We start from the raw sequence: 26,074 nt of genomic DNA, 5'->3' as shown, positions 1-26,074 counted from the left end.
CCTTGGAGAGTTTCTTGTATACTCTGTCCCCCACGCGGGCCTCCCCCCGGCCCACCCCCCCCCCCCCCACCCCACGCCCCCCCCCCCCCCCCCCCCCCCCCCCCCATAATACCTAGAATTGCTAGATGAGAGCTGTATTGTTGATACCTAATCCTTCCAGCTTCGTCGACTGCCCTGGTCACGATATTCTCATGAGCACTATGTTGTCAGGAGCCGCTGTCATGGACGCCGCACTTCTGCTGATCGCTGGTAACGAATCCTGCCCTCAGCCCCAGACATCCGAGCATTTGGCCGCCATCGAGATCATGAAGCTCGAGAACATCATCATCCTGCAGAACAAGGTCGACCTTATGAGAGAAGAGATCACTCAGCAGCACTATGACTCTATCCTCAAGTTTATCCGTGGAACTGTTGCTGAGAAGTCTCCCGTCATCCCCATCTCTGCTCAGCTCAAGGTCAACGTCGATGCCGTTCTCGATGCCATCGTCAACACCATCCCTGTTCCCGTCAGAGATCTCTCCCTCTCGCCACACATGATCATCATTCGTTCTTTCGATGTCAACAAGCCCGGTGCTGAGATTGACGACCTGAAGGGTGGTGTTGCCGGTGGCAGTATCCTGCACGGTGTCCTCAAGCTGGGTGACGAGATCGAGATTCGCCCTGGTATTGTCTCCCGCGACAACAGCGGTGCTCTCAAGTGCACTCCTCTCTTCAGCAGAGTCATCTCTCTCAACTCAGAAGGCAACGACCTCAAGTACGCTGTTCCCGGTGGTCTGATTGGTGTCGGTACCCAGATCGACCCTACCCTTTGCCGTGCCGATCGTCTGGTCGGTTTCGTCCTAGGTCTCAAGGGCAAGCTCCCCGATATCTACAGTGAAATCGAAATCAACTTCTACCTCCTCCGACGTCTGCTCGGTGTCAAGACTGCCGATGGCAAGCAGGCCAAGGTCGCCAAGCTGGCCAAGAACGAAGTCATCATGGTTAACATTGGTTCCACTTCCACCGGTGCCAAGGTTGCTGCTATCAAGAACGATGCTGCCAAGCTGATCCTGACCAGCCCCGTCTGCACGGATATCGGCGAGAAGGTCGCCCTCAGCCGACGTATCGACAAGCACTGGCGCCTTATTGGTTGGGCTACGATTGCTGCGTAAGTTTTCCCCTTTTTCGCCTCACTGTCTTTCAGAGGCTATATTCTCTGTTTTTTATTATGTCTTGAAAATCTGAAGCTAACGGCATCTTTACAGTGGTGTTACTCTGGAGCCTAGCTCAGCATAAGCATGTAGCTAGTAAAGAGTTAACTTGTCTATGAAGCGATGTGTTATTATGGAATTTGGGTTGGAAGCAAAAAACTATGCCTCAGGTAGTAGTATATCAGCAGAATTTTTGGCCTAATCAGCAATTTTTCTTGCAGCGATGTGAAGAATGGGGTAAGATGAAGGAGGGGAAAAAAGGAGACAGCGGTTAGTCGGTTCTAAAACGAGCCACACAGCGCAGGATTGAAAATGCGTCTTCCAGAGGCTAGGTAGCGGCGTCAGGAAAGGTCCCTTCATTGGTGCTATAAAGCTATAGAAGTTTTTTTTTTCTACCCAGGATGATACGGTGAAAAGAGAAAAGCACAATCGCTGCTGGGCCAATTTTTGAGTTGAAGAATTGGACAATCCATAATATATAAATCATCATGCAAGTTTCTACTTTCGTACTTTACGTGCGTGTGCTACCAGGTTTTCTATAACCCCTTCAAATGCTTCTCGGTCCCCAATCTTTTCGTCTGTCCGCTTTGTCCAGTAATCCAGCACCTCCTTAGCTGCTCCTTGCATTGCCTCCAACTTGGCCACATGGTCCTTCAGTTCCTGATCAGTCATTCCTTTCAACGCCTCGTCTGTCGTCTGGCAGACATGTTTTGCCACTACCAGATCTAACTCTGGCGGGGGCGGCGGTCCTTTCCTCCTCTTAGACGCCGACGGTTTACCATGAGAGTCTACCGATGTTGATGACATATTCCCATCACCCTGGTTTAGTCTTGTGGCTGACCGCAGGTCACTTGATCCTCTAGGTGAGGCGGCGGGGATATTAAGCGACGGCAGCACAAGCTTCTTTTGCTTGGATGCCGGAAGAATTTCGTCCAAGTCTACGGGAACACCGAGAGAGACGAGAAATAGACGGCGGGTTCGCGAACGAATCCAGTCGGGGGGTGCCAGGGGTGGAGGGGCAACGAGCTGAGACCATAGGGAGGCGGAGCGTGGCGTGAGGAAGATGGATGATTCTTTTGATAGTTGTGGGAAGGCCTGGAAGTCGAGTTCCTCAGGAGGGAAGAGGTCATGCAAACACGGTTCAATCGTGGAAGTGACTTCATCGGGGCTCAGCCCATCGAAGTCGGGTATCGACTATAAAGGGGTTAGCATTTGAGTTAATATGTATAGCTTTGCGATGCACGTACAAATGGTAATGAGTGTTGTGGTTGAACTGGGAGAGGTGCCGATGTCGTAGTCGTAGTAGGTTCAGCGTGTTGGAAACCATCCTCAAAGTCATCAAAGTCATCATCGTGGCCGCCTTCTTCAAAGTCATCAAAGTCATCTCCGAAATCGTCATCCTCGCCGCCTTCTTCGCCACCTACTTCACCAAATCCTTCACCACCTTCTATACCGGCTTCTTCACCACCTTCTGTGCCAGCTTCTTGGTCACCTTCTGTATCAGCTTCTTGATTGCCTTCCTCAGCTGCTACTGTTTCCTCAGTCGTCACTGTTTCCTCAGCTGCCACTTCCTCAGCTGCCACACCTTCATCGTCATCACCACCACCGCTGCTGGTATCCGCTACTTCTTTTTGCTCAGCCAAGACTGTTGGCTGAGATGACATAGACTCTCTTCTCGAGCGGGCTGCAGAGGAGGCGGGTGAAAGAGGGGCATCTTTGATTGAGTCAATAGCTTATCTTGGGAGATTTCTACAATTTAGGCATATACGTACCAGAAACAGCATCGTCGTTGCCGCTCCTTAGTTCGCCATTAGGGCTCAATATAATATCAGGGGTAGCGTCTGCTTTTTGCTTCTCCAGCTCCTGCGGAGTGTCCTGGCCGGGATAGTCACCAACGGACTCTTCGACCATCGTTACAGGTATATCGGCCGGCTCGAGAAGGGTAGGTGGTGGTGGCTCGGAAGCATTTTCGGGCACCACGGCGATCTCGTCAGGTTCAGCATCTTGCTCTCTCTTCTCGTACGCTTCAGTGCCAGGCACTTCTCCATATGACGGTTCGTTGTCGACCAGTTCCACTCGTGTCTTAGGGACCGGTGAGCTGACGCCGGGGCTCGTAGGTGCGGACTGTGCGTCTGTGAACTGATCCTCCGAATCTGAAGCCTCAGCTATCCAAGCATGTCAGTACGACTTCAACAACATACAGTTGCTGAGAGTTGATGACCTACCAAGCTGATGGGCCCCCGGGTCCTCGACGTGGGTCTGTGGCGGGGGTTCAAGATCCCGGGAGTCCGCCATTGTTTTCTGCTGGTTCTCTATAAAGCTGAGGAGCTATTAATCAATCTAGGGGGTCGTATTCAACTGCAGGTTCCAATTGGCCGAGGCGAATTTCGAGTGTGTGGTTCGAAGCAACGAGGCTGCAATTCTATATTCGGCGTCGAGGCCAGGCACACGAAGGCCTTCAGGGCATAACGGTCCCGCGCAATGGCTCGGCGGTGTATAATGCACCCGGATGGATTTCGGAATAAAAAGAGAGGCAATAGGTCTGAAACTGCACGTAGAGGAGTCTGTGTCGTCGCCGGAGGTGTTGAAGTCGATCAGCCTCCCGATAACATGGAAGCTCTCGACAGTGGGAGTACTATCATCACGTGGGAATGACCATTATGCCATGCTTCAAGGGGTCAGCTGTGGCTGAGTGCTATGCAGCACTAAGTAGTGTGGCTAGGGACCCAGCATGGTGGATTTCCCAGCCACAGCACGGCTGCGCGTGCTGGGCCTTGATCTAAAGCTCCTAGAAAACATTACCGCGAAAAAAGCACCTGGTCAACCGCCAGCCTTGGATCGCTTCGACCTTTTGTTTTCTTCGACATCGGCTCCGAACCATCCCAAGGCGAGCTTTCGGCAGTCCGCCCCGGTTCTCAATTCCTTTCCTTCATCTCGGCCGAGCTTCGGACTATCATGAAAACTTGTTGAATCTAATTCTTCACAAGTTGCTGTCTCTCGCCCTTCGCGACCACCGACGATTCAGATAAATAGAAGACAAACTCGCGCCAGTCGCCATGTCTTTCTTCGGAACCCCGGCCTCCTCAGGTGCCGCGCCCAACAGCACAACAAGCACTGCGCCGGCCAGTGGAGGATTGTTTGGCAATGCTGCTGCTACGTCTGGAGCACCCAAGTTTTCCTTTGGAAATTCAACAACTCCTGCTGCCAACCCTCCATCATCCCTTTTTGGAGGTCAGAACACTGCCGCTGCATCAAAGCCTGCTGGTGGTCTCTTTGGCGGAGCTGCTGCTTCTTCATCTGCTACTCCGGCCGCTTCTGGGGGCCTGTTTGGAGGAGCCTCGACTACACCAGCGACCGGCGGTGGCCTGTTTGGCGGTGCGACCACTACAGCAGCAGCCTCGACTACACCAGCGACCGGTGGGCTATTTGGCAACACGAAAACGAGCACTGCAGCACCAGCCGCTGGCGGTCTGTTTGGCAATAAACCTGCATCTACTACTCCATCGACTGGTGGCTTGTTCGGAAACAATGCCAGCCAGACTCCAGGCACCACCCCGACTCCAGCTGTAGGCGGCTTGTTTGGAAACAAAGCACCAGCTCCCACTACCCAAACGACTACCCCGGCCACTGCTGCTGGATTAACAACACCTGCCAGGCCATTATTCGCACAATCGACAACGCCTGCCGGCGCACCCCCCGCAAACCCACCCAAACCTGCGAGTAACTTGTTCGGAACCGCTGCCAGCACTACTCCATCTACTGGCGGTTTGTTTGGAGCTGCTAAGCCTGCTGCTGCCTCGACCGCGGCCACGCAACCTGCCGCCACCACTACATCAGGATCAGGACTGTTCGGCGGTGGAGCCCAATCATCTACGAGTGGCCTATTTGGCAACAAACCGGCTGCTACTGCTGCTCCCGCTGCCAAACCAGCTGTTGGAGGACTCTTTGGCAACACCGGTGCCAGTACCGCGCAGCCTGCAGCTTCTACAGCCGCCGCAGCACCGGCCAGTGCTGGAACGGTGAATACTCTCTTCGGAACCAAGCCCGCTGCCACTACAACCCCAGCGGCAGCTGGTGGTGGCCTCTTTGGTACCGCCGCTCCCACCACAACCTCTGCAGCTTCGGCATCTACTCCAGCACCTGCTGCTGCAGGAGGTCTCTTTGGTCTGAAGCCTGCTGGCACTGCTACTACGGCTACATCTTCAGCAGCTCCGGCAACAACTGCTACAACTGGCGGTCTCTTTGGCGCCACTTCTCAAGCTCCTGCTACCACCTCCAAGCCTGCAGCCTCACTGTTCGGTACTGCCACACCTCAGCCTGCCGCCACCACCGCCGCAGCTACTACAGCAGCAGCCCCAGCGGCTGGCACGACCACTACTGCTGGTGCCGGTGGCCTATTCGGAGCCAAACCCACCGGTGACAAAGATGCGGCGAAGCCTGCCGCTCAAACTACCACCACAAGCGCATTGGGCGCGTCCACCAACGGACCTCCCTCTCAGATGGCCAGGTTAAAGAATAAGACGATGGAGGATATCGTCACTCGATGGGCCTCAGATCTATCAAAATACCAAAAGGAGTTCAAGGACCAAGCCACTATTGTGTCCAACTGGGACAGAAATCTGGTGGACAATGGTGAAAAGATTCAAAAACTGTATCTCGATACCTTTGAAGCAGAGCGAGCCAGCCATGAGATTGAGCGCCAACTTGCTGCTGTGGAGAGTCAACAGGAGGAGCTGGAGGCCTGGCTGAACCGATACGAATCGGAGGTTCAGGATATGTTTTCTAAGCAGATGGGCCCTGGTGAACAGCTTGGAGGACCTGACCAGGAACGTGAGCGCACCTATAAGCTAGCGGAGAAGCTCACACAGCAACTCGATGAGAAGTCGCGAGACCTATCCAAGATGGTCAAGGAGATTAATGACATTTCTGGAACATTGAGCAAGGGAGCTAAGGCTGAGGATCCAGTAAGTTTTACTACCAGCAAAATGTTAACGAAGTGTATATGCTAACATGGTGATGCAGCTGAGCCAGATTGTTCGCGTACTAAACAGCCATCTTACTCAATTGCAATGGATCGACGCCAATGCCTCAGCTCTACAGGCTAAGGTCACAGCCGCGCAAAAGTCGAGCAGCAACTTGGGTAGCCACTACGGTAGCGGAGAGAGTGATGTGGCGGAGAGCTTCTACAGATCTTACATGGGACGGAGGTGATGGATGATGTAATTACGGGGTATTGATGATTGAAATTGGAGTTCTGGGATGGCATCAGGAAAGAATCAGTCTAATAAAGGTCTTTCACACACACGACCAATTGAGGGACATACATCTGGTGGACACAACATTGGAGTAGCTCTTGTTTTTTTATTTCCTTTATATATTTGGTTGTTTATGTGAGATGGAGAAGAGTCATGTAGCTGTACAGTACCTTAGACGGCAACGGGTGGAAAGAAAATACGCAAGCATATGAAGACAACATGTAGCGCAGTTCAACCCAGGGTAGCTGTTCACAAACTTCAGCTTAAACAGCTCAGCTCAGCTCATTGAATGGCCTGACATGAGATAGTTTTTTTTTTTCCCCTTCTCAAGTTCTGATATCTCTTTTGGAATGTTTTCCTTCTTCTTTAGTTCTGCTCGCCGCCCTGGTCCTTGGTAATCTCATCGCTAAAGAAACAGCATGACTTGATTAGTGGTGCCGTCTAAATTGAATTGAAGGGGTTACAAGGACTTCTGATGCGCATACATGTGCTTGGCAAGGCGATCGAGGTGCTCTTGCTGCTCGGTAAGCTTCTTCCTGAGCTCCAGGAGCTTTTCCTTCTCGCGCTGGCGGATGGCGTACTCCTCGGAGGCTCGCTCACGGCGCTGGAAGGCGTCACTGCAAGTCATTTGCGAAAAGCAAGCTGTTAGACACGATGACTTATAGCCGAGATGAAATATCGCAATTGGAAGCAAAAGGGAGGAGGGAACAGGTTGATTGGGAAGGATTTTATCCTTTGTCACTTACCCAGCGCCGCCGGTCTTGGGGGGAGCACCGGTGTCACCTTCGCTCATGGCGCGAGCAGTGGTGCTGAAGGCAGCGCGCATGGGACGGAATACGGCCGTCTTGGTGAGGGTGGTGCGGAGCATGTTGATGGTGTGAGAGGGTTTCGTGGAGAGTTGTTTCTGTTGCTGAAAAGGAAGAGAAGAAAATTGAAATGTGGAGGAGGGAAGATGAGGTTATAAACGGAACGGAACGGTGCCTGCAGCAATTGGTTGGAGCTGTCCGAGGTGCTGGCCTGAGGAGCCGAATCGCTGTAATGGAGCAATGGAGCTAATGCTCATTGCAGCACAATAGAGCTCTTTAGAGTGGTGTGAGGGGCTGAAAGCAAGCGTCATCGAAGCCGCCCACTATTTCGGATGGGGACAGCGAGTGGTTCGACGCGGGCTGATGGAGATTTAGTAGTTTGGCATGTGGGGGAGAGAAGAAGTTGGTAGAATTGCGATTGGAATTGCAGCTACCAGGGCACGAATTGTGAATTGTCGATGGAAATGGGAGCATTGTTATCAATTGTACGTAATAGGAGATTCATAATGTAGAACATTATTCACCTTGGAAGTGTATGCGCAATATTACTAGGTCTACTAGCGATGCTATTCACAAAGTGGGCACCAGAGACAAGCTTTGTCATACGCTCATAACAAAGCTCTCGAAGAAAACATACGCGGTTAACTTATTTCATGAATATGGGGAAAAAAGTCTAAATCTCAAAATCAAGCTCCGCGCATCACGATACGTTCTGGTGGACTGATCGGAGCAACGACGAATCGTGGGGCACATGACAGAGGCGTCGGGAGATTTTGGTGCAGATGGCCATATGCGGGTAAATAGAGCCAACTTTCGAACTTTAGCATCTGCATGTGCCCAGAGCTGCAATGATGGTTGAAACACACCACTGCGCAAGTAAATCAAGGTATAAGGAGTTAATTGGTCGGTTTTCTGCAGCGGTATCCCGGGTAAGCAGTGTTTTTTTATAGTATATGTAATTGGGGGGGATGCGCTGCTAGAATAACGTTAAGAGCGCGAATGTCACGTATCTTGGTAGTGAAAGGTTACATGGGAGTGTCTTGGCAGTGTATATGACGGTAGATCTCCCGGGTTGGATGCATGTTCTCAAACTCACTGGCGAAATATATCTCGGAGCGGCTGAATTCGTATCCCAAGTGTCAAGGTTGTATTATACCCTAATGATACATGTACTTCACTCTAACAATTCTAACTAGCAGGGTAACGAATTCCAGGCTGTCTCTACCTAATTCTTCCGATACTCATAGGATTCAAACATATGTTAAAGCTGATACTGAACTCAGCCAAGACTTTCTCAACGTGGCTGCGTATAATTTCGCCTAAAGACTGGCAGGGTACTATAAATATGATATACAACAAGACTAGGGTGAAGAGGTTGCTGATTTTTAGCCTTCTATTACCCTGCATAAGAGATAAAAGTCGGAAATTATTATGAAGTAGTAGAAGTAGGAGGAGAAGCTTAAAATAGCTGCAACTTTGTGACACTAGCTACGTCTGGGGTGCTGGATATGAAACTGGGATGCTAAATAATAATAGGTCTATAAAAATACCCGTAGATAGTATTCCGTAAATAACTACAAACAACGCGCATTGGGTCTGCTACGCAACGGCTCATCAACGAGAATGGTATCGGATGATTTTCGGAAAAGTAAGACCCAATAGATCGGGAGAGCTTGAGGAAGATATCGTGGACGTGTAGTAGGGGGCATGAGTAATGGTAATTTAACTCATCTTACTACCAACCAATAGGCCCCGTCTATAATAGTAAACCCAATTCCAACGTCTCTAACGGTTCATAGGCTCTGAGCAGTGAGATTGGCTCCAGCCCAGAACGGCTTGGAGTCCTAAGAGCTAACTGGACGAATCTCAAGAATGGAGACTGAATCGGCGATGGCTGTGTTCATGCTCTCTGAGTAATTTTATACATCCATCGCGTGACAGGAAAGCTCTTTCACGTCTGTACCAGCTCGCCACCAAGCTAAAATTAGGGCCTGACGCTGCGCTGAATGGGAGAGTCCAGTAAAATTAAAATATTGGACATTGTCGCTACTATTGACAACACCAAGCTTCTTGCCACTCAGCCCGTGAAAGAGTTCAGTTATCGCATCAGTGCTGCGATGGCACGGGAGTGAATGATCCGAGGACTGCGTTTACGGGTGTTATAGCTCCTTGGTAGCGATGGTAGAGTTAATGCGAATTAGTGATAGAAACGCTGGGCACCTAGTCACCATCACGAGAACCACAAAAGGTGGTCGCTTTGGACCGAATCATGGGCAACCAAGGCACAGCATCTGCTGGGGAGGTAGGCCTAGATGGTGATGACGACGTCAAAGCCCAACGGCTACGTGGAAATAGGACTGCCTTGCAACCAATACCGACGTCAACGCCACCCGCGAGGTGCATTAGCAGTTCATTTACTTGAAGGTACCCGCTCCTGTTTGCTCACCATCGTTAGGCCAGGGATGTAAGGAACGATAGATGCTTGCATCTGTGACGTGATGGTTGGAGGGCTTGGTACCTGCGGTATACAAAATACTCAGCTGAGTCAGTGCATCTAGTGGTGCTAAAACGTGCTAGAGCCCCCCCCCGTAGTCGCTGAGCGTCTGAACTAGTGTCAGGTATCTCCATGTACCCGAACGTCCTGACCCCCGGTGCCCTGAAAAGGGTGAGGCGCCAGGCTCCTGTACGGCACGTGAGACCAGTGCAAAAGCCGCTCCCACGTTAAAGCCAGTGTGCTGGCTGCTCGGGACCCTCATCTACAGCTCTCTCTAATCTTGCCCTTTCTTTTCCTTTCTTCTCTCAACGAAACAACAAATACCCCCTTTTCTGAACCGCGTCACATCGACCGTACGTATCTCCCACTCCCCGTGCATCTCGCTGAAACCGCCGTCCCTGCCCTTTCCCCCCCTCGACAGCAGCCCATATTCCTCTCAACTGCCGCTGGCAGCATTCCCGCAATTCGGTATGTGAGCGCCTTATGGGATGGCGCGCGCCCCTCATCGCTTTCGTCATGGGCTGGCACCACCCCTGGCTCAGCAGAAGCAGCGCTTCGAGGGTCGTCAGTCGCGTTGGGACAGCCGAGCATCTGGTTTGCGATTGTATCAGCGCTCTTCGGTCGCCTCGCATCTGTCGATTGGAGGCCTGCGTGCCTGTCGCGGTAGCTGGCGCATTCATTGCTTGCTCTCAAACCCCCTTTGGTGGGGTTTAGGAGCGGGGGAACAAGCCTCACTTTGGGCCTTGTCGTAGAGTCAGCCCTGCGGCACTTGTTCCTGCCACGGTGCTTTTCTTGCGCAAAGATTCACGTTTCTGCCTTGATGAGGCTGTGGCTGTTGCCTTGCTGCTAAAACCGGATTTTTCTCCCATTTGCGATTTTCATTTACCATTTGCATTTGCTTTCCTCTTTGTTCAACTCCTAATCGAACACACGCCTATTGCGTTACGCCACCACCTGGGACGCGTACATCTTGCTAACCGACTGATAACAGCTGCTCCAAAAAAACAACAAAAAAGTTCAAAAAAATCTACCGTCACAATGGGTCACGAAGATGCTGTTTACCTGGCCAAGCTCGCCGAGCAGGCTGAGCGATATGAGGGTTCGTTGCTCGAGTTTATCTCTCTCCCTATTCGATGGATCGATTGCGCTGACAGCAGCTGCCAACAGAGATGGTTGAGAACATGAAGATCGTCGCCTCCGAGGACCGCGACCTGACCGTCGAGGAGCGCAACCTTCTCTCCGTCGCCTACAAGAACGTCATTGGTGCTCGCCGCGCCTCTTGGAGAATAGTTACTTCTATCGAGCAGAAGGAGGAGTCTAAGGGCAACTCTTCCCAGGTCACCCTTATCAAGGAGTACCGCCAGAAGATCGAGAACGAGCTCGCCAAGATCTGCGACGATATCCTCGACGTTCTTGACAAGCACCTGATCCCCTCTGCCAAGTCTGGCGAGTCCAAGGTCTTCTACCACAAGATGTGCGCACGCCATGCCATCCAATACCGTAGCATGACGTATTGAGCTAATTATTTTTTTTTTACTCGTTACAGGAAGGGTGACTACCACCGTTACCTCGCCGAGTTCGCCATTGGCGACCGCCGCAAGGACTCTGCCGACAAGTCCCTCGAGGCTTACAAGGCTGCCACCGAGGTTGCCCAGACTGAGCTGCCTCCCACCCACCCCATCCGCCTTGGTCTTGCCCTCAACTTCTCCGTCTTCTACTACGAGATCCTCAACGCCCCCGACCAGGCTTGCCACCTCGCCAAGCAGGCCTTCGACGATGCTATTGCTGGTACGTTCCTTTGTAACTTGCTGAAGACGAGCAGCGTCCTTGGTGCTTAGTAATTGTTATTTTGCTAACACACCCATTACAGAGCTCGACACCCTCAGCGAGGAGAGCTACAAGGACTCTACCCTCATCATGCAGCTGCTGCGTGACAACCTCGTACGTATATACTCTACTCTCATTACTGGTTACATGTTTCTTGCTAACTCGATTAAAGACCCTCTGGACCTCCTCCGAGGCCGAGACCTCCGGCCAGGCTGATGCCCCCGCTAAGGAAGAGACCCCTGCTGAGGCCGCTGCTCCCGCCGAGGAACCCAAGGCTGAGTAAGTTCAGGGGAGCACGGTATAAATCTCTAGGCTTTGGTCGCTTTGTTATCGGATGGGCTGGTGTCTACGGTGTGGATGGAAGACTTCGTTTTTGATCAAGAGCTTCGGCATCGTTTTAGGTAAAACACGCAAACTATTTTCGGGAGAGAATCGATTTGGTTCCCCCTTCACGGACTGGCAGGGAGGATGAAGAAGAGCATATTGGAGGTTCTGCTTTTAGACTCTTGATGCGTAGCCGTCTGGACAAATAAAAACTACTAAAATTGCTTTTTAATATTATATTACTTAACCGACAACGCTCATAATTTTGCTTGAATATTGATCCGTTTTAATCCAAGATGCGCCTTGCTTAAACACATTTTCCCCCAACCTTTCTATATGTTCCCTGTTTAAATCCTTTTTTCTCCCAATTCAGCGACTCCACGACCTGGTCAACTTGACTCTTTCTTATCTGATGCTGATGTATGATTCTCATCTCCGGCATCTTCTACAACGGCAAAGTGAACTTTGAGCCAAAGACTGCAATCTTGGCAGCCAACCATGAGCACCCCTTCGTGCTCAACCTCCTCTAAATCTGCCTCCTGAAAGGAATATCCGTAATCATTGCCACAGCGACAAGATCTATACCAGCGCTCTCCTTCTTCGTCAAACGGCAAATCGTCCAAATCGACGTTTTCAATACCTGTCTGAAAACGGGCCTGTGAATCACCAGCGTTGGCTCTAGAGAGGCGCAGCCCTGCGTCGTAAGTGCTGCGCTGGTGAGGTGATGAAAGGATTGTGAAGGCCTGTGTGATTTGGTCGACGGTGTAGAGCTGAGAATTTGAAGATCTTGCGTGAGACGACAGAGAGGCTGATGACGAGGTTGATGAGGTAATAGCGGATGCAGCCTTGTCTGGATGATGCCGCAGAAGAGCCCGGCGATAGGCCTGTTTTATGAGTGTGGAGGGGTCATGCTGTGAGCTGAGGATGGTGGGGGTGAGGCCGAGGACTTCGTAGTGAGATGGCGAAGTGAGGGCCATGATTTTGGGAGAATGATTCCTCTGACGAAGCTATTAAGAAAAATGGAGCATGAGAGACGACCTTTATGTGGATTTATATATACATGGTTTTGGACGTTTTTACTTGAAGATATTTTGAGGCGGCAAATTTAGACATAGGAATCACGTGATGCTGTTGAGCCTTTGATGTTGGAAATCGCAATTGATCACGGCAAATTGACATGAAAAGAGAACAGGGTGAATTCAAATATTCGTTTCTCATTGTTGTACATAGAAATACACGGCGTATGTACATGGTCGCCAGGATAAAGTAAAGAATTTTCTGCGTCACATCGTTTATTTCGGGAACTTGGTCCAGTTCCTCTTCCCGACCTGTGTTTTTCCATGAGTTAGCTATTATGTGCATTTTGATAACGGGCATAGAGGAATTAGAGATGGTGCTTACACTCTTCCAGGCTCGGATAAGCTTTGGCATCTCCAGCATGGCTTTTCTCCTCTGTTCCATCCTAAACGAGATTTGTTAGTTATGAATTGATCCACCGACGAAGAGAGAGATATTAACAACATACTTTGCAATCATGTGTCGTTCGTGGATGTGACCCTTGACCTTCTGTCCCACACCCGTACCCTTTACTCTCAAACCATGCTCAACACGCTGAGCCAACTGGTATTCTGTGCCCTTGTTCGTCTGAGGCAGCAGCTCCTCAACACCGTGCTCTCGTGCTAGCTTGACGAGCTGCATCTGTCTCCTCTGAGAATAGACCGGGTCCTGCCATCTTCCAGTGACGGGGTGCTTGTAGAATCGGAAAGGGTTCGGTCGTTGTTCCTGGAATGGGGTCGGAGCAGTGCCGGGAGCAACGAGCGCTGCTGGGGGCCAGCGGGCAAAGAAGCGTTGCAGAGGCTCTGGCAGGCTCTTTGCGAGCTGGACGAAATTTGATGGTGAAGCCATGGATGCTATGAAGTTCCAGGTCCTGGCATTGACTTGGAACGAGAGGGGAGAGACGGCGCAGAGACCAGGGCTGATCTTCCGCGGGATTGAGGCTATCGCGGGGAGGTTCTTTTCAGAGGTTCCTAATTTGATCGAATTCGAGATTCCCAAGGCTGAGCGCCCACTAAAATGGCCCGCTAAATTTGAGCTCTCTATTGGCCAGGCTTGCTTAAGTGGGCCTTGAACTCCCCGTAGTCCATAGCCTTGCCTATGATATCCAAGATAGATGCCTTGCTCAATCCAACTTCTTGAATTAACTTTTAGCACCAAAAAAATCTTCGACGATAACTTCTTTAGAACAAGTCATTGATACTTTAACTTATAATACCTCCAAATATTGCAGAAAAAGCACCGAAATCGAGATGCCTCTCGATGTGGAGGAGATCCTAAGGAAAAAGAAAGCGGCCGATGCTGCTGCCGCCAAACCCAGATTCATCCCCAAAGCCGAACGCGAGCGACTAGCGGCCGAGAAAGCAAAGCAGGAAGAAGAAGAAAAGAAGCGCAAGACGATTGATGAATCACAAAAGCGACGAGAAGATGAAAGGAAATGGGAAGCTCGCGCAAATGGCCTGCCAGTCTCAAACGGCGCTCCCAATGGCGCTGTCGCGCCTCCTACTGGCCCCAGAGCCATGAACCAGCAGTCTGGCGGCAGAGGGCGTGATGGAGGACGAGAAGGACGAGAAGGAAGGGAGGGAAAGAAGAACTCGAAAGCCGAAAACGCCAAGCGATCGGCGGCGGAGATTGAGGACTCGCTGCTTCGGTCGCGATACCTCGGACCCGAAGTCAACAAGCAGTCCAACTTTTCGGCCAAGAAAAAGCGCATGCGTACGACGGAAAAGAAATTCAACTTTGAATGGGATGTCGAAGAAGACACATCCAGAGACAACGATCCGCTATACACAAGCCAGAGCGTCAATCGAGGTGGCTCGCTGGCTGGCGTTGGTGGCGAGTTCGACGAGGAGGCCGAGTCACGGGCGCGCAAGCGAGCGAGGATGATTGAGCAGCGTGATCTGGAGCATGGAAAGGAACGAGCAAAGGGTATCATGGAGGATTTTTACAGAGCGCGCGACAGGGCAAAGGAGAGGGCGGAAAGGACGGGTCTAGGACGGCATTGGTCAGACAAGGACCTCAACGAGATGCGAGAGCGAGACTGGCGTATCTTCAAAGAGGACTTTGGTATCGCCACGAAGGGAGGCGCTATACCGAACCCGATGCGCAGCTGGGGAGAATCCGGGCTGCCGCGGCGGCTGCTTGACATTGTCGACAAGGTTGGCTACAAGGAGCCCTCTGCTATTCAGCGAGCGGCCATCCCCATCGCCCTGCAGGCCCGCGATCTCATTGGTGTTGCCGTCACGGGTTCCGGTAAAACTGCAGCTTTCCTGCTGCCCCTGCTGGTGTACATCTCCGATCTACCGCCCCTTACAGAAGCCAACAAGAACGACGGCCCATATGCGCTCATCATCGCGCCCACTCGTGAACTGGTGCAGCAGATCGAGACCGAGGCTAGGAAATTCGCCGAGCCTCTCGGCTTCAGATGTGTCAGTATCGTTGGTGGACACTCTCTTGAAGAACAAGTCTTTGCCCTCCGCAACGGTGCTGAGATCATAGTCGCCACACCAGGTCGTCTTGTGGACTGTATCGAGCGAAGATTGCTCGTCCTCGTGCAATGCTGCTACATCATCATGGACGAAGCCGATCGTATGATTGACCTTGGTTTCGAGGACTCGGTCAACAAGATCCTCGACGCTTTACCTGTAACGAACGAGAAGCCAGACACAGACGAGGCTGAAAACGCCCAGCTCATGAAGCGCTACGTAGGCAAGGATCGCTACAGACAGACTATGATGTACACGGCCACTATGCCCCCCTTGGTCGAAAAGATCGCAAAGAAATATCTCCGTCGCCCCGCCATCGTCACAATCGGTAATGCAGGCGAAGCCGTCGACACCGTCGAGCAGCGCGTCGAATTCATTTCTGGCGAAGACCGGCGCAAGAAGCGTCTTCAGGAGATCCTCGGCTCTGCCGCCTACGCGCCGCCCATCATCGTCTTCGTCAACATCAAGCGCAACTGCGACGCCGTCGCCCGCGACATCAAGTCCATGGGATGGTCCGTCGTCACACTGCACGGTTCCAAGACGCAGGAGCAGCGAGAGGCCGCCCTGGCATCCGTTCGCTCGGGCCAGACTCAGGTCCTTGTCGCTACCGATCTGGCTGGTCGTGGTATCGATGTGCCGGACGTTTCTCTCGTCATCAACTTCAACATGGCTACGAATATCGAGAGTTATACTCATCGTATCGGTCGTACTGGTCGTGCTGGAAAGAGTGGTGTTGCTATTACTTTCTTGGGCAACGAGGACTCAGATGTCCTGTATGATCTCAAGCAGATTTTGAGCAAGAGCTCCATCTCTAAGGTACCGGATGAGCTTAGAAGACATGAAGCCGCGCAGTCGAGGCCAGTTCGCGGCGGAGCTGGCAAGAAGGATGAGGCTGCCGCTTCTGAGGGTAGCAAGGGAGGAGGCGGCAAGGGAACTTGGTAATTTGCTTATAATTATGCCTTGTAAAGTATGGCCAAATTAGATATATATATAACGTTTTACGCAAAAGGGGGAGTTTAGGTCTGCAGCTTATCACATGGGAAATATCAAATTGTACGCCTGTTTAACACCCGTGTTTTTTTCTCTTATCATGTACTCTAGAGATCCTTTACTTTTGTTTCTGTCTACATGAGAGTTATATAGCCTTATAAAAACCCCAGGCTACCTTTTTGGTATATGATCCAGTTTTGTCTACTCCAACTTCAGCTGCTCAAACTGCTTAATCGTCTCCTCCAAGCTGTGCTTCTCCTGCTTGGCATCGGCCAATCTCTTCTGCTCAGTTTCCTGAACGGCCGCAGACACCTTCTCCTTGTATCCAGGGTCAGCAAGAAGCTTCTCCTGCTTCTGGATGGTGGCAGAGGCCTTGTCGAGCTTCTTCTGGGCTTTTGAAATCTCAGCATCCATGTCTACACGGCCCTTGACGTGCAGGAAGACGGAGGCGGCAGTGGAAACTGGGTAAGCAACGCTGCCAAGGGGTCTGGGAGCGTCAGGGCCGACGACTTCCATAGTCTTGACGGCCTTGCCACTGAGAGACTTGATAGAAGAGACCTCGTTCTGGCAGGTCTTGAGGGACTCTGCGTTGTACGCCTGGATGATGACTTTTGGTTCCATGTTAGTTGATGAACAAAATAGCCAATTGTGAGATACTACTTACTCTCTGCGTCCTCCTTGATAGCATACTCTGACATGAGTGATCGCGAAGCCTTGGTGCAGTCGAGGACAAGCTCATAGGCGGCCTCTGACGCCGGGTCGTCGAGGATGGCATTGTAGGTGGGGTACTTGGCAACCATGATGGACTTGGTCTCATCGCTAGGTCGTCGGGGCATTCTCTGCCACATCTCCTCAGTGATGAAGGGCATGTAGGGGTGGATCATAGTCAAGGCTCCCTCCAAAGCAGTGTACAGGGTCTGGATAGCAGAGTTGCGCTCCTCCTCAGTACCATCGCGGATGATGGCCTTGGAGTTCTCAATGTACACGTCACAGAGCTCGTTGTACCAGTAACGGTAAACGATGATGGTGGATTTCGAGAACTCGCGATCAGCAATGGCGATGTTGATCTCCTTGGCAGCCTGGTTCATCTTGTGGAGAATCCATCTCTCTGCCAAAGTCTTGCCAGGCACAGCACCAGTTTTTGAGGGGACAAAGTCCTTGGGCAGACTTCCCAAAACATACTTGGTTGCTTGGAACTAGACTTGAAGTTAGCATAGCCAAAATGAATTGTTGAGAGCTCCATGACATACAATCTTGTTACAGAATTTTCGGTAGCCGTGGATACTAAGTAAATGGTCAGTTGAGCTGAGACACAATACCGAAGCTGCACGTTGCTTACATCTTGACTTCCAAGTTAATGTCACCACCACCGGTTGTGGCGTTGATCATGGTGAAACGGAGGGCATCAGCTCCACACTCGGGGATACCATCAGGGAAAGCAGACTTCTGGTACTTGGCAGCCTTCTGGACTTCGCTAGGGTGCAGGTTACCCTGGTTGAGCTTCTCGTGAAGCTCTTCCAGCTTGATACCGGAAATGACGTCCAGGGGGTCGATAACGTTACCCAGACTCTTGCTCATCTTTCGTCCTTCTGAATCTCTGACGAGACTGTGGCAGTAAACCTCCTTGAACGGAACTTCTCCTGTTAGCCTCAAGCTAAGCATGATCATTCTGGCAATCCAGAAGAAGAGAATATCCCAGCCAGTCTCGAGGACGCTTGTAGGGAACAGCTTCTCAAGATCGAGAGTCTTCTCAGGCCAGCCCAAAGTGCTAAATGGCCACAGACCAGATGAGAACCATGCTATTGATGCTATTAGTATCAAGAATTATATCAGGAACTGGTTAAACATACTGTCAAGAACATCTTCATCTTGCTCGAGGGTAAAGGTCTTGCCAGGCAGCGCCACCTGAGCCTTCTTCTCAGCCTCTTCTCTGGTCCTTCCAACGAACCAGAGCTTCTCCTCAGGGATGTCACCGGAGCCGCCTTCAATCTTGGCAAAGTATGCAGGGCATCTGTGACCCCACCACAGCTGCCGGCTGATACACCAGTCGTTGATATCCTCGAGCCAGCGGTAGTAGCTCTTCTCAGCACTCTCGGGTCGAATCTTGATCTTGCCATCTCGGACGGCCTTGAGAGCAGGCTCAGCAAGCTCTTTCATTCTGACCCACCATTGGGGCTTCATGATGGGCTCAATGATGTCCTTGGACTTCTCGCACATGGGAACCTTCATGGGGTTGTCCTTCTTATCCACATACAGGCCCTTCTCCTTCAGGGCGGTCTGGATGGCATATCGAACGTCAAAGCGCTTCTGGCCCTTGTACGGTCCGGCATTCTCGTTCATCAAACCGTCGTCTGTGAGGATGTTGATGAACTCCAGGTTGTGCTTCTGACCAAGGGTGAAATCGTTGGGGTCGTGAGCGGGTGTCAGCTTGACAGCACCAGTTCCGAACTCCATGTCAACGTACTCATCAGCAATGATGGGAAGCTTGCGACCCTCGATGAACGGGTGGACAGCATTCTTGCCAATAAGGTGAGTGTATCTCGGATCCTTGGGGTGAACAGCAATACCAGTATCACCCAGCATGGTTTCAATACGAGTAGTGGCAACCTCCAGAGTCTCATTGCTACCCTCGATAGGGTACTTGAAGTGAACAATGACACCAAATTCAACCTTCTTGTCATATCCAGGGACATCGAGGAGAGTTCGTCCAGTGAGCTCCTTGTTCTGAACTTCCAAGTTTGAAAGAGCCGTGTTGAGCTTTGTGCACCAGTTGACAAGTCTGTTTGCACGGTAAAGGATGCCCTCTTCGTGGAGCTGAACAAAAGTTTCCATGACAGCCTTGGTCAAGTTAGGATCCATAGTGAAAGCTGCGTGACGTTAGCCTCAAGTATCTAAACCTAGACTGCTCGGATTGATACACACCTTCTCGGCTCCAATCGAAGGAGCTACCCAGGCTAGTCAAGGCCTTGTTGATTCGCTTGTGATAATCCTCCTTCCACTCCCAGACAGTCTCAACAAACTTCTCTCGGCCGAGATCATGTCTAGTCTGCTGTTTCCGTCTCCACAGCATGTTCTCGACAACGCTCTGGGTCGAGATACCAGCGTGGTCACATCCAGGAAGCCACAGAGTAGTCTTGCCGTGCATTCTGTTCCATCGAATCATAAGATCCTGGAGCGAATCACCCAGAGCATGTCCCATATGCAGGCTACCAGTGACGTTGGGGGGCGGGTGAACGATGACAAAGCTTCCCTCATCTTTGACGTTTCCGTCTGCCTTGAACTCAGGCTTGAAGAAACCTTCCTTCTCCCACCAGCTATACCAGGCCGACTCAACGGCAATGGGGTTATATGCCTTGAAGTGAGGGTCGTCGAATGATCGAATGCGCTTCTTCTCTCCGACAGGGGTGTCCTCGACGTACTCGGGCAGCGGCTCTTCCTCCACCTTCTCCTTCTTTGCCTTCTTCTCTTTCGTAGGAGCCGTAGCGGCAGCAGCAGCCTTGGCCTTCTTTGCTTCGAGCTTCGCGGCCTTCTCAGCCTTCTTTCGCTCCTTTTCCACTACATCAACAGATCAGACAAATGGTTCTTGAGGAGCGAAGCTGGACGCAGAGGAAGTTTGGGGTTAGTCTCTTACATTCCTTCTCAGTCTTCACCTTGGGAGCTCCCTGAGCAACAGGCTCGGCACCTGCATCTTGACCTGACGAATGAGCACCTGGAGCGGCGGATTGAGTTGAAGTAGCAATCTCTTGCTTGGTCTCACCAGAAACGTTGGGGGGAGCTGCATTTCTCTCCTCGACACCCTCGGCCGCCGCGACTGTGCACCATTCTCGTTAGCCAAATGCTTCAGACCCTTTCGCAGCCTTGTTTGCAGACGTACTGGGGTTTCCTCGTCCACTGTTGGTCGCCATGGTAGCAGCACGTGTAGCAGCAGATGGTCTTGTAAGTCTAAGTGGCCGCACTCGAAGTGCTCGAGCCGCGAATCTGAACGTGGTGCCGGATGGGATTCGGGAAGCCCTATTGTGAATTGGCCTCCTCTTCAATCTTATGCGCCGATATTTACTTAAATAGACCGACGTAAGCCAGTGTTACAGGGCCGCATGTAAGCAAAGAGTCATCAACAAAGATCCTTCGATTCTGAAATTTGAGTCAGGGCGTTGGAGGGGTGTGGCGGTGTCGCGGGGTCAAAGAGTAATCGATAAGCGATCTAGCCACAACGTGCGCCACAAATGATGTTAAGTGTGTGCCTGTTTGCAGGTTTAGCGTGTATTACACGATGCTCTCAAGCTTACTATCAATCCTTTGATATATCCTCTTGCCTAAATCGGCGAATTGATTCATTTATTTCAAGGTGATATTAACAATTGTAACTTTTCGAAAAGCTATTCTATCGGGAAATTCAAGCTCTTTTTAAAATGATTATTCGAGCGTCTTCACAAACTGTGAGAAGCTCACTTTTACGACGAAGTGTACGAAATGTACCTGTTTTTAGAAAAGCATACTCGAGCATTTCAGGAATTAGCCAAACAAGATTCACATATGCTGTACCAGAGAATACAAAAGTAAACTTTAGCTCCTAGACGTTTTAGTCACGACTGTTAACTCTTCTTTAGATCAAATACGAAGATGTCTTTGAGCAAGCGAGAGACAACAGATTTTTAGATAATCCTGATGGCCACAATGCAGCAGTCATCCTCACAACGCCAAGCTTTGCTAGAGACCTTGAAGATGCGGGTCTCATGAGCCAATTTGCCAGATTGATGGCCGGTTCCGCAGATGTCGGGAAATTTCATGTTCTAAGTGCCGTGGTCGACCATCTCGCAGCCCCAGCAGGGTCATTCAGACCTCTGCAGGGCATGTCAGTCTTACGAGGCCATTTGAATCATATGCTACCACATTTATGGCAGCCGCTGTCACCGAAGTCCAAGGATGATGCAGATTCAGTATCTGCTCTGACGTTTAGTCTAGGAGATCCTTCAATAACGCTGCCCTTGGCTAGAACTACATTCCAGAACAGCAGACCATCCACACTTTTGACATCTGAGTTTGAATTGACTCACAATGCCGCCCGACTCACTCAACAGGCCGAAAAGCACTCGCAGTTTGTGAAAGTCTCACTGGATTATGATATTGAGTCACTGGCGCATCTTGATATATGGGCACCTCTGATGCCTTTGACTCAACCTCGAACTGTGACCGAAAGCTTTGGTAACATCATTCGAGGTATCGAGGTTGACGGGAAGACTATCCCGGCATCTACAGAATTAGAAGACATTGTGAACAAGCTTCATAAGCAGCATGGCTCATCTGGAGTTTTATCTGGCCCAGTAGGAGTCTGGGCAGTAGTTACCCCTGATCGTAGCACATCGGGTGCATTACGAGATTGGTTTGAAGAAGCTCCCGAGCCAATATCGGCGCTGCCATTAGCCGACGATATGAAGGACACTGTGATAGCTACAGCGCAGCATCTCAAGCTGCTTTATAGCCATGGAGGTCGCTTGTATAAGATATGTATGTGTTTCTGCTTCTCAAGCAACGTCATTTAACACAATTTATATACTGATATGGGTCATCTAGTGAGCGGTGGCGGCGGCTGGGGAGCCAAAAAGGGACTGTTATCTCTTGACCCTCAGCGGGCGCACTTTTCTCTTTCAGAAGAAGAAGAGATGCAGAATTTTATACAGTCGATGAATGGCGGAGGCTTCACCCCTGAAGGTTCGCAGATCCAGTTTTTCATGTCTGCGCCAGCTGTGATGGATATCACAGAGCCCTTTGAGCCTGGTGTTGCATTCGGGGTTGCTGGGGATGCTACGGTTCCCAAAGGAGCCGAGCTGTTCAATGGCTTCATAGGACAGCATTTTGGCGCTCTTTCGAACTCAGCCATTTATCTCTCAGGGCAAGGGCTGCCCGGTGGTAAAGAGACGAAACTGAGTGTCCCTGACTCCAGAGTGTACGGTAGGGAACCCAAGACTGAGCCAGGTGTTTTAGAGAGCTTCGCGCAGGGGCTGGTGGGACTGCCAGATGCTGCAACAGCAGCCGTAGTAGCAGGCCTGAAGCATGTTGTATGAATAAGGGTAGATTCATTGTATCATATATCGAGTTTGGGGCTCAAGCAACCACCCTCTTCTATCTAATAGTTGTATATATCACCTCTCGTCTGGATAATTAATGTATATAATCGCAACAATCTACTCAGTCTTCTTCTTCTTTCTTTCCAGCCCCTCAGCCATCAACGCTGCAACATCATCTATGCTATTCCCCCTCTTTCTCTTTCCAATCTTCTCTTTTCCAAGAACTCCATCATCCGCGACTGCTTTATAAATTCCAGCGATACCTTCAAACACCGTTCTATCCCAATGGCCCTCCTCGTGGAACGTCTTGGAAATCTCCTCCATCTCTCTCACCCAGCGATAGGCCTTTGGCGGCATACCTGGAACGCTTTTCTCCGCTCTCGCCAACATGGCCGGCACCATGATATCCAGCTCCCTTTTCAGCTCGTCCGTCACCCCCAGGTTGTGCGCCGTCGTGAAGGATTGCGTAACCAACGCCGTGAAGCCTTTCGTTATTGAGGCAAAGCACATCTTGAGGCCGCTGGCCGCACCAATCTCCGGCGAAATAGAACGCAGCTGTAAGACTGACGTAAGCCGTTCTCCATCCGGCAATGTTGATAACGAGTGAGGTCCCGAGATGGGAATGCTAGGCTGATCCCATTCGGCCTCTTTACCCTCTTCGCTAGATTTCTTAAGGCTGGGAGGTCCACCCAGGATGCATGCATCGATGAACTTGACGGGCACTCTAGCCTTTTCAAACAAGGACACAATACTCCTACATGTCGAGGGTGCCACAGCGTTTAGATCAACATAGTAGATCGTTTCCTTTTGAGAACCGCCTGACAGTGCATCAACGATTCGCTGAGCCGTAGCTTCAGCATCCCGCGGCGGCACCACTGAGAAGATGACAGAACATTGCTGCACGAGCTCCAAGTCTGACGAGAGTAGCTCAACCTTGGCGTTGCGGGCCCTTTCAAGTGTATCCTGGCTAACAAAATAGATTTAGTCTCTAATAACCCTCATCTTCTTTAATTTGACCCAGGTTCGTCAACGAACCTTGCGATTCTACGTACCTTCGATTTTGGCCGTTGGTAGCTACGGGAAATCCATGAGCAACTAAGAGCCTGGCAATGCCAGCGCCCATGTCGCCCAGTGATAAAATGCCGACTTTAGTCGGGGTGCTCTGACTTGAAGACATTTTGACGGAATTGTATTTTAGTATAGGAACGAGAGAGAGAGAGAGAGAAGATTATGCTTATGCTCCGTTGGCTATAACTTGATAATGGCGTATTAAACTAATTAGTTGACGAATGGTGTATATCCGGGCCGCTATGCCGTTGTGGTGGATCTATCTACTATTAGCCAATGGCCCCCAACAGAGAGATTGTGTATGGCCAATTTAAGCCGTATAATACATGGATTTTAACTACGAATTTAGCAAATACTCTTGGCCAACATTAATTGTGCAAGGGGCTCTTAGAAATCCCTGCATCCTTAAGGTGGATATCGTATTAATAGGTGGAAAGACATCTTCAGATATAAAAATCTCGACAGATGATTTCATGGCATCAAGCATCTTAACCCGACCTGAAAAGCAATCCATTCGTAATGACAACAGACTATGCTGAATTATATATGCTCTGTCTCCCATGCTTCAGATGGCATTTTCTTAAAACAATGAGTCCCATACTGTCGAATCCAAACACCCACATGAAATGCACTCCCTTTGCCATACGTGATTTCTACTCAATCATATCAATGTCATCAGCATGAGCCGGCGCAGGGGCCGTTTCGCTTGGTGCAGCGGCTTCTGCAGCAGCTTCCGCGGCAGGCTCTGCAGCTCCACCATTGGCGTTGAAATAATCCTCCATCTCAGCATCCAATTCTTCTTGAGTCTTTTTAGGTCGAGGAGTGTTTGTTCGCTCAGCACGGGCTCCTCCACGGCCACCCCGACCACCACGGGTCGTATCTTGATCTCTACCACCCTCTCGGCGGGCACCAGGACGACGTCCTCCTGCGCCGCCGCGGCGAGGCGGCATAGGGCTTCTGGAGCGGCTACCACCGCCTGGAACGTATCGATCAATGCCCCTGCGAGCAGCGTCTTCTTCGTCGTATCTTCGGTGAGGGGAGAGTGATCGGGATCTGCCACCAGGAGCAGAAATGCGCTCTGATAGGGGCTTTCCTGGCATAACGGCGGTATCGAACGGGTTTCGAGAAGGGCCATTTGACAGCGCAATCAGCCGAATTGGCTGGCCTATACATCATATTAGTTGCAAAATTTGGATATTGAGCTCAATGGAGGATAATGTACCATTGGCATTTGCGCCATCAAACTGTTTGATAGCTTCAGCAGCGTCTTCCTTGTCTTCGTATGTGACAAAGGCAACGCCCTCAGACCGGCCAGAGCGGTCATAGCGCAATTGTAACTTCGTAATAGGGCCAATTCTTCTGAAAAGTTCCTATGAAAGGATCAGCCAAAGTCTCCGTATAATGTTGAATTGTAAGTATGACATACATCGAGATCTTCCTCTGTAAGGTCGTAGTGGATGTTCTCCACGCGAAGTCGGGTGCCGCGAGTATCTCCTCTAAGAATAGATATTAGCCCTGTTTATTGTGATGTGATTGTTTTTCTTCTTCTCAAACCGACTTACCCGCTGGGAGAATCGCGCCTGCGACGCGGTGCTGCTCTACTGTTGCGATAGGCTGGGAAACGATGAGTCGAGTTCAATGGACGAGGAAAATTATTAGTAGAGGTAGGATGTGACTGTACTATTTTCTTCGTATCGATCATGAACCCATTCACTGTAATAATTGGGTTAGCATTGGCCCCGTGGGAAGAGTTATGCACCGGTTCATGACTGACCTGTCCAGGTTTCGAGGTTCGTTGCGACTAGACTGCAGGGTCGACCAAAGAGCTGGTTAGCGAGGAAGTTTACAGTGTAAGATCCATTGCTGGATCGGCAAAAACTCCGAAAATCGATTGCCCGAAGGAGTGCGCAGAGCATCAGACGAAGTCGAGTGCTAGGAGGAGAGGAAGTTCAACCTGAGCATCGAGTCAGCCTCGCGCGGCAACTTGCAGCCCCCAATGTCTCCTAGGAATAATGGCAAACACGTACCTTTTTCACCCCGTCACGGGGATAATCTTGACGATCACGGCGGCGGTCGCCACCACCGCGTCGGTTTCGAGATCCATTGCTGCGCTGATGGACTGGTTAGCCGTGGTCTTGCGGCCTCGCAACAGAGGCGAGGCTGGCGGATTCGAGATGGACGGAGGTACCAACCTTGTCAGCAATGATTTCGTCGAGGCCGCGGTCCATTTTATCAGAAGCCATTGCAAAGACGAAGTTGTGGAATGCCGCAGACGGATACGTGCACGGCTCTGGACTGGGCGGATAGGAGAAGATGCGAGATGTGAAGGAAACGAAGAACAGTCAAATCGTAGGTCTGAGGCGGCAATGTCAGGCTAGTTGATTTGATAGGTATGGGAGGCACAGTAGTGCTGCTATGTACTAGCCATGCCGCTACCGCGTAGGGGTCGCCGAAGGATTAGGGGTCTCCAGCGTGCTGGGCCGGAAAGGTTCCAGCCATCATTGTCTTAGCCTTGC

The 26,074-nt window shown here is 50.9% G+C and overlaps 12 protein-coding genes across 12 annotated transcripts in view; 5 read left to right on the top strand and 7 right to left on the bottom strand.

Moving 5' to 3' along the window:
- Window positions 1-1,691, top strand: part of GGI43DRAFT_392782 (translation initiation factor eIF2 subunit gamma) — a 2,524-nt gene extending 833 nt beyond the window's left edge. Inside the window, exons 2-3 of the mRNA XM_083204594.1 lie at window positions 161-1,147; window positions 1,245-1,691. Of these exons, the coding sequence (XP_083064750.1) occupies window positions 161-1,147; window positions 1,245-1,275 (1,018 nt within the window). The 3' untranslated portion in view covers window positions 1,276-1,691. The remainder of the gene's footprint in view (window positions 1-160; window positions 1,148-1,244) is intronic.
- Window positions 1,245-3,592, bottom strand: GGI43DRAFT_144282 (DUF5102 domain-containing protein). The gene is made up of 4 exons (XM_083199328.1): window positions 3,416-3,592; window positions 2,963-3,355; window positions 2,438-2,904; window positions 1,245-2,384 (listed from the first exon to the last, which is right to left on the bottom strand). Exons 1-4 carry the CDS (start codon window positions 3,483-3,485, stop codon window positions 1,689-1,691), a joined length of 1,626 nt encoding a protein of 541 aa, XP_083064749.1. The 5' UTR covers window positions 3,486-3,592; the 3' UTR covers window positions 1,245-1,688.
- Window positions 3,593-4,004: 412 nt separating this feature from the next.
- GGI43DRAFT_392780 (Nsp1-like C-terminal region-domain-containing protein) lies at window positions 4,005-6,235 on the top strand. The gene has a single exon (XM_083204593.1). The coding sequence runs from the start codon at window positions 4,247-4,249 to the stop codon at window positions 6,197-6,199; it is 1,953 nt and encodes a 650-aa protein (XP_083064748.1). The 5' UTR covers window positions 4,005-4,246; the 3' UTR covers window positions 6,200-6,235.
- Window positions 6,236-6,505: 270 nt separating this feature from the next.
- Window positions 6,506-7,420, bottom strand: GGI43DRAFT_144004 (mitochondrial ATPase inhibitor, IATP-domain-containing protein). Its single transcript, XM_083199326.1, has 3 exons — window positions 7,192-7,420; window positions 6,931-7,062; window positions 6,506-6,851 (listed from the first exon to the last, which is right to left on the bottom strand). The coding sequence occupies exons 1-3, from the start codon at window positions 7,311-7,313 to the stop codon at window positions 6,812-6,814; spliced, it is 294 nt and encodes a 97-aa protein (XP_083064747.1). The 5' UTR covers window positions 7,314-7,420; the 3' UTR covers window positions 6,506-6,811.
- Window positions 7,421-10,783: 3,363 nt separating this feature from the next.
- Window positions 10,784-11,855, top strand: GGI43DRAFT_379304 (14-3-3 domain-containing protein; the record flags this gene model as incomplete). The annotated part of the gene is made up of 5 exons (XM_083202819.1): window positions 10,784-10,844; window positions 10,913-11,219; window positions 11,292-11,533; window positions 11,616-11,686; window positions 11,745-11,855. 5 exons carry the CDS (start codon window positions 10,784-10,786, stop codon window positions 11,853-11,855), a joined length of 792 nt encoding a protein of 263 aa, XP_083064746.1.
- Window positions 11,856-12,117: 262 nt separating this feature from the next.
- GGI43DRAFT_144075 (uncharacterized protein) lies at window positions 12,118-13,541 on the bottom strand. The gene is made up of 4 exons (XM_083199327.1): window positions 13,422-13,541; window positions 13,298-13,358; window positions 12,977-13,224; window positions 12,118-12,903 (listed from the first exon to the last, which is right to left on the bottom strand). Exons 3-4 carry the CDS (start codon window positions 13,145-13,147, stop codon window positions 12,286-12,288), a joined length of 789 nt encoding a protein of 262 aa, XP_083064745.1. The 5' UTR covers window positions 13,148-13,224; window positions 13,298-13,358; window positions 13,422-13,541; the 3' UTR covers window positions 12,118-12,285.
- On the bottom strand, window positions 13,017-14,026 carry GGI43DRAFT_143898 (mitochondrial 54S ribosomal protein mL59). The gene is made up of 3 exons (XM_083199325.1): window positions 13,422-14,026; window positions 13,298-13,358; window positions 13,017-13,224 (listed from the first exon to the last, which is right to left on the bottom strand). Exons 1-3 carry the CDS (start codon window positions 13,799-13,801, stop codon window positions 13,189-13,191), a joined length of 477 nt encoding a protein of 158 aa, XP_083064744.1. The 5' UTR covers window positions 13,802-14,026; the 3' UTR covers window positions 13,017-13,188.
- A 47-nt stretch (window positions 14,027-14,073) lies between these two features.
- GGI43DRAFT_143839 (mRNA splicing protein PRP28) lies at window positions 14,074-16,602 on the top strand. Its single transcript, XM_083199324.1, has one exon. The coding sequence runs from the start codon at window positions 14,203-14,205 to the stop codon at window positions 16,375-16,377; it is 2,175 nt and encodes a 724-aa protein (XP_083064743.1). The 5' UTR covers window positions 14,074-14,202; the 3' UTR covers window positions 16,378-16,602.
- On the bottom strand, window positions 16,502-20,583 carry GGI43DRAFT_143818 (valine--tRNA ligase). The gene is made up of 8 exons (XM_083199323.1): window positions 20,300-20,583; window positions 20,057-20,236; window positions 19,348-19,980; window positions 18,276-19,292; window positions 17,765-18,224; window positions 17,676-17,709; window positions 17,090-17,621; window positions 16,502-17,033 (listed from the first exon to the last, which is right to left on the bottom strand). The coding sequence occupies exons 1-8, from the start codon at window positions 20,328-20,330 to the stop codon at window positions 16,627-16,629; spliced, it is 3,294 nt and encodes a 1,097-aa protein (XP_083064742.1). The 5' UTR covers window positions 20,331-20,583; the 3' UTR covers window positions 16,502-16,626.
- Window positions 20,584-20,700: 117 nt separating this feature from the next.
- GGI43DRAFT_143769 (uncharacterized protein) lies at window positions 20,701-22,547 on the top strand. Its single transcript, XM_083199321.1, has 3 exons — window positions 20,701-20,981; window positions 21,033-21,930; window positions 21,997-22,547. The coding sequence occupies exons 1-3, from the start codon at window positions 20,835-20,837 to the stop codon at window positions 22,485-22,487; spliced, it is 1,536 nt and encodes a 511-aa protein (XP_083064741.1). The 5' UTR covers window positions 20,701-20,834; the 3' UTR covers window positions 22,488-22,547.
- GGI43DRAFT_143776 (6-phosphogluconate dehydrogenase) lies at window positions 22,548-23,964 on the bottom strand. Its single transcript, XM_083199322.1, has 2 exons — window positions 23,543-23,964; window positions 22,548-23,457 (listed from the first exon to the last, which is right to left on the bottom strand). Exons 1-2 carry the CDS (start codon window positions 23,665-23,667, stop codon window positions 22,608-22,610), a joined length of 975 nt encoding a protein of 324 aa, XP_083064740.1. The 5' UTR covers window positions 23,668-23,964; the 3' UTR covers window positions 22,548-22,607.
- Window position 23,965: 1 nt separating this feature from the next.
- Window positions 23,966-26,074, bottom strand: GGI43DRAFT_143743 (RNA-binding protein). The gene is made up of 8 exons (XM_083199320.1): window positions 25,751-26,074; window positions 25,586-25,669; window positions 25,333-25,364; window positions 25,240-25,271; window positions 25,121-25,172; window positions 24,985-25,054; window positions 24,781-24,928; window positions 23,966-24,723 (listed from the first exon to the last, which is right to left on the bottom strand). The coding sequence occupies exons 1-8, from the start codon at window positions 25,799-25,801 to the stop codon at window positions 24,212-24,214; spliced, it is 981 nt and encodes a 326-aa protein (XP_083064739.1). The 5' UTR covers window positions 25,802-26,074; the 3' UTR covers window positions 23,966-24,211.

The sequence above is a fragment of the Trichoderma evansii genome (assembly GCF_050947405.1).
Source record: "Trichoderma evansii strain SZMC 28006 chromosome Unknown GGI43scaffold_2, whole genome shotgun sequence".
Lineage (NCBI taxonomy): Eukaryota > Fungi > Ascomycota > Sordariomycetes > Hypocreales > Hypocreaceae > Trichoderma > Trichoderma evansii.
This window is presented reverse-complemented; position numbering and strand designations above follow the sequence as displayed.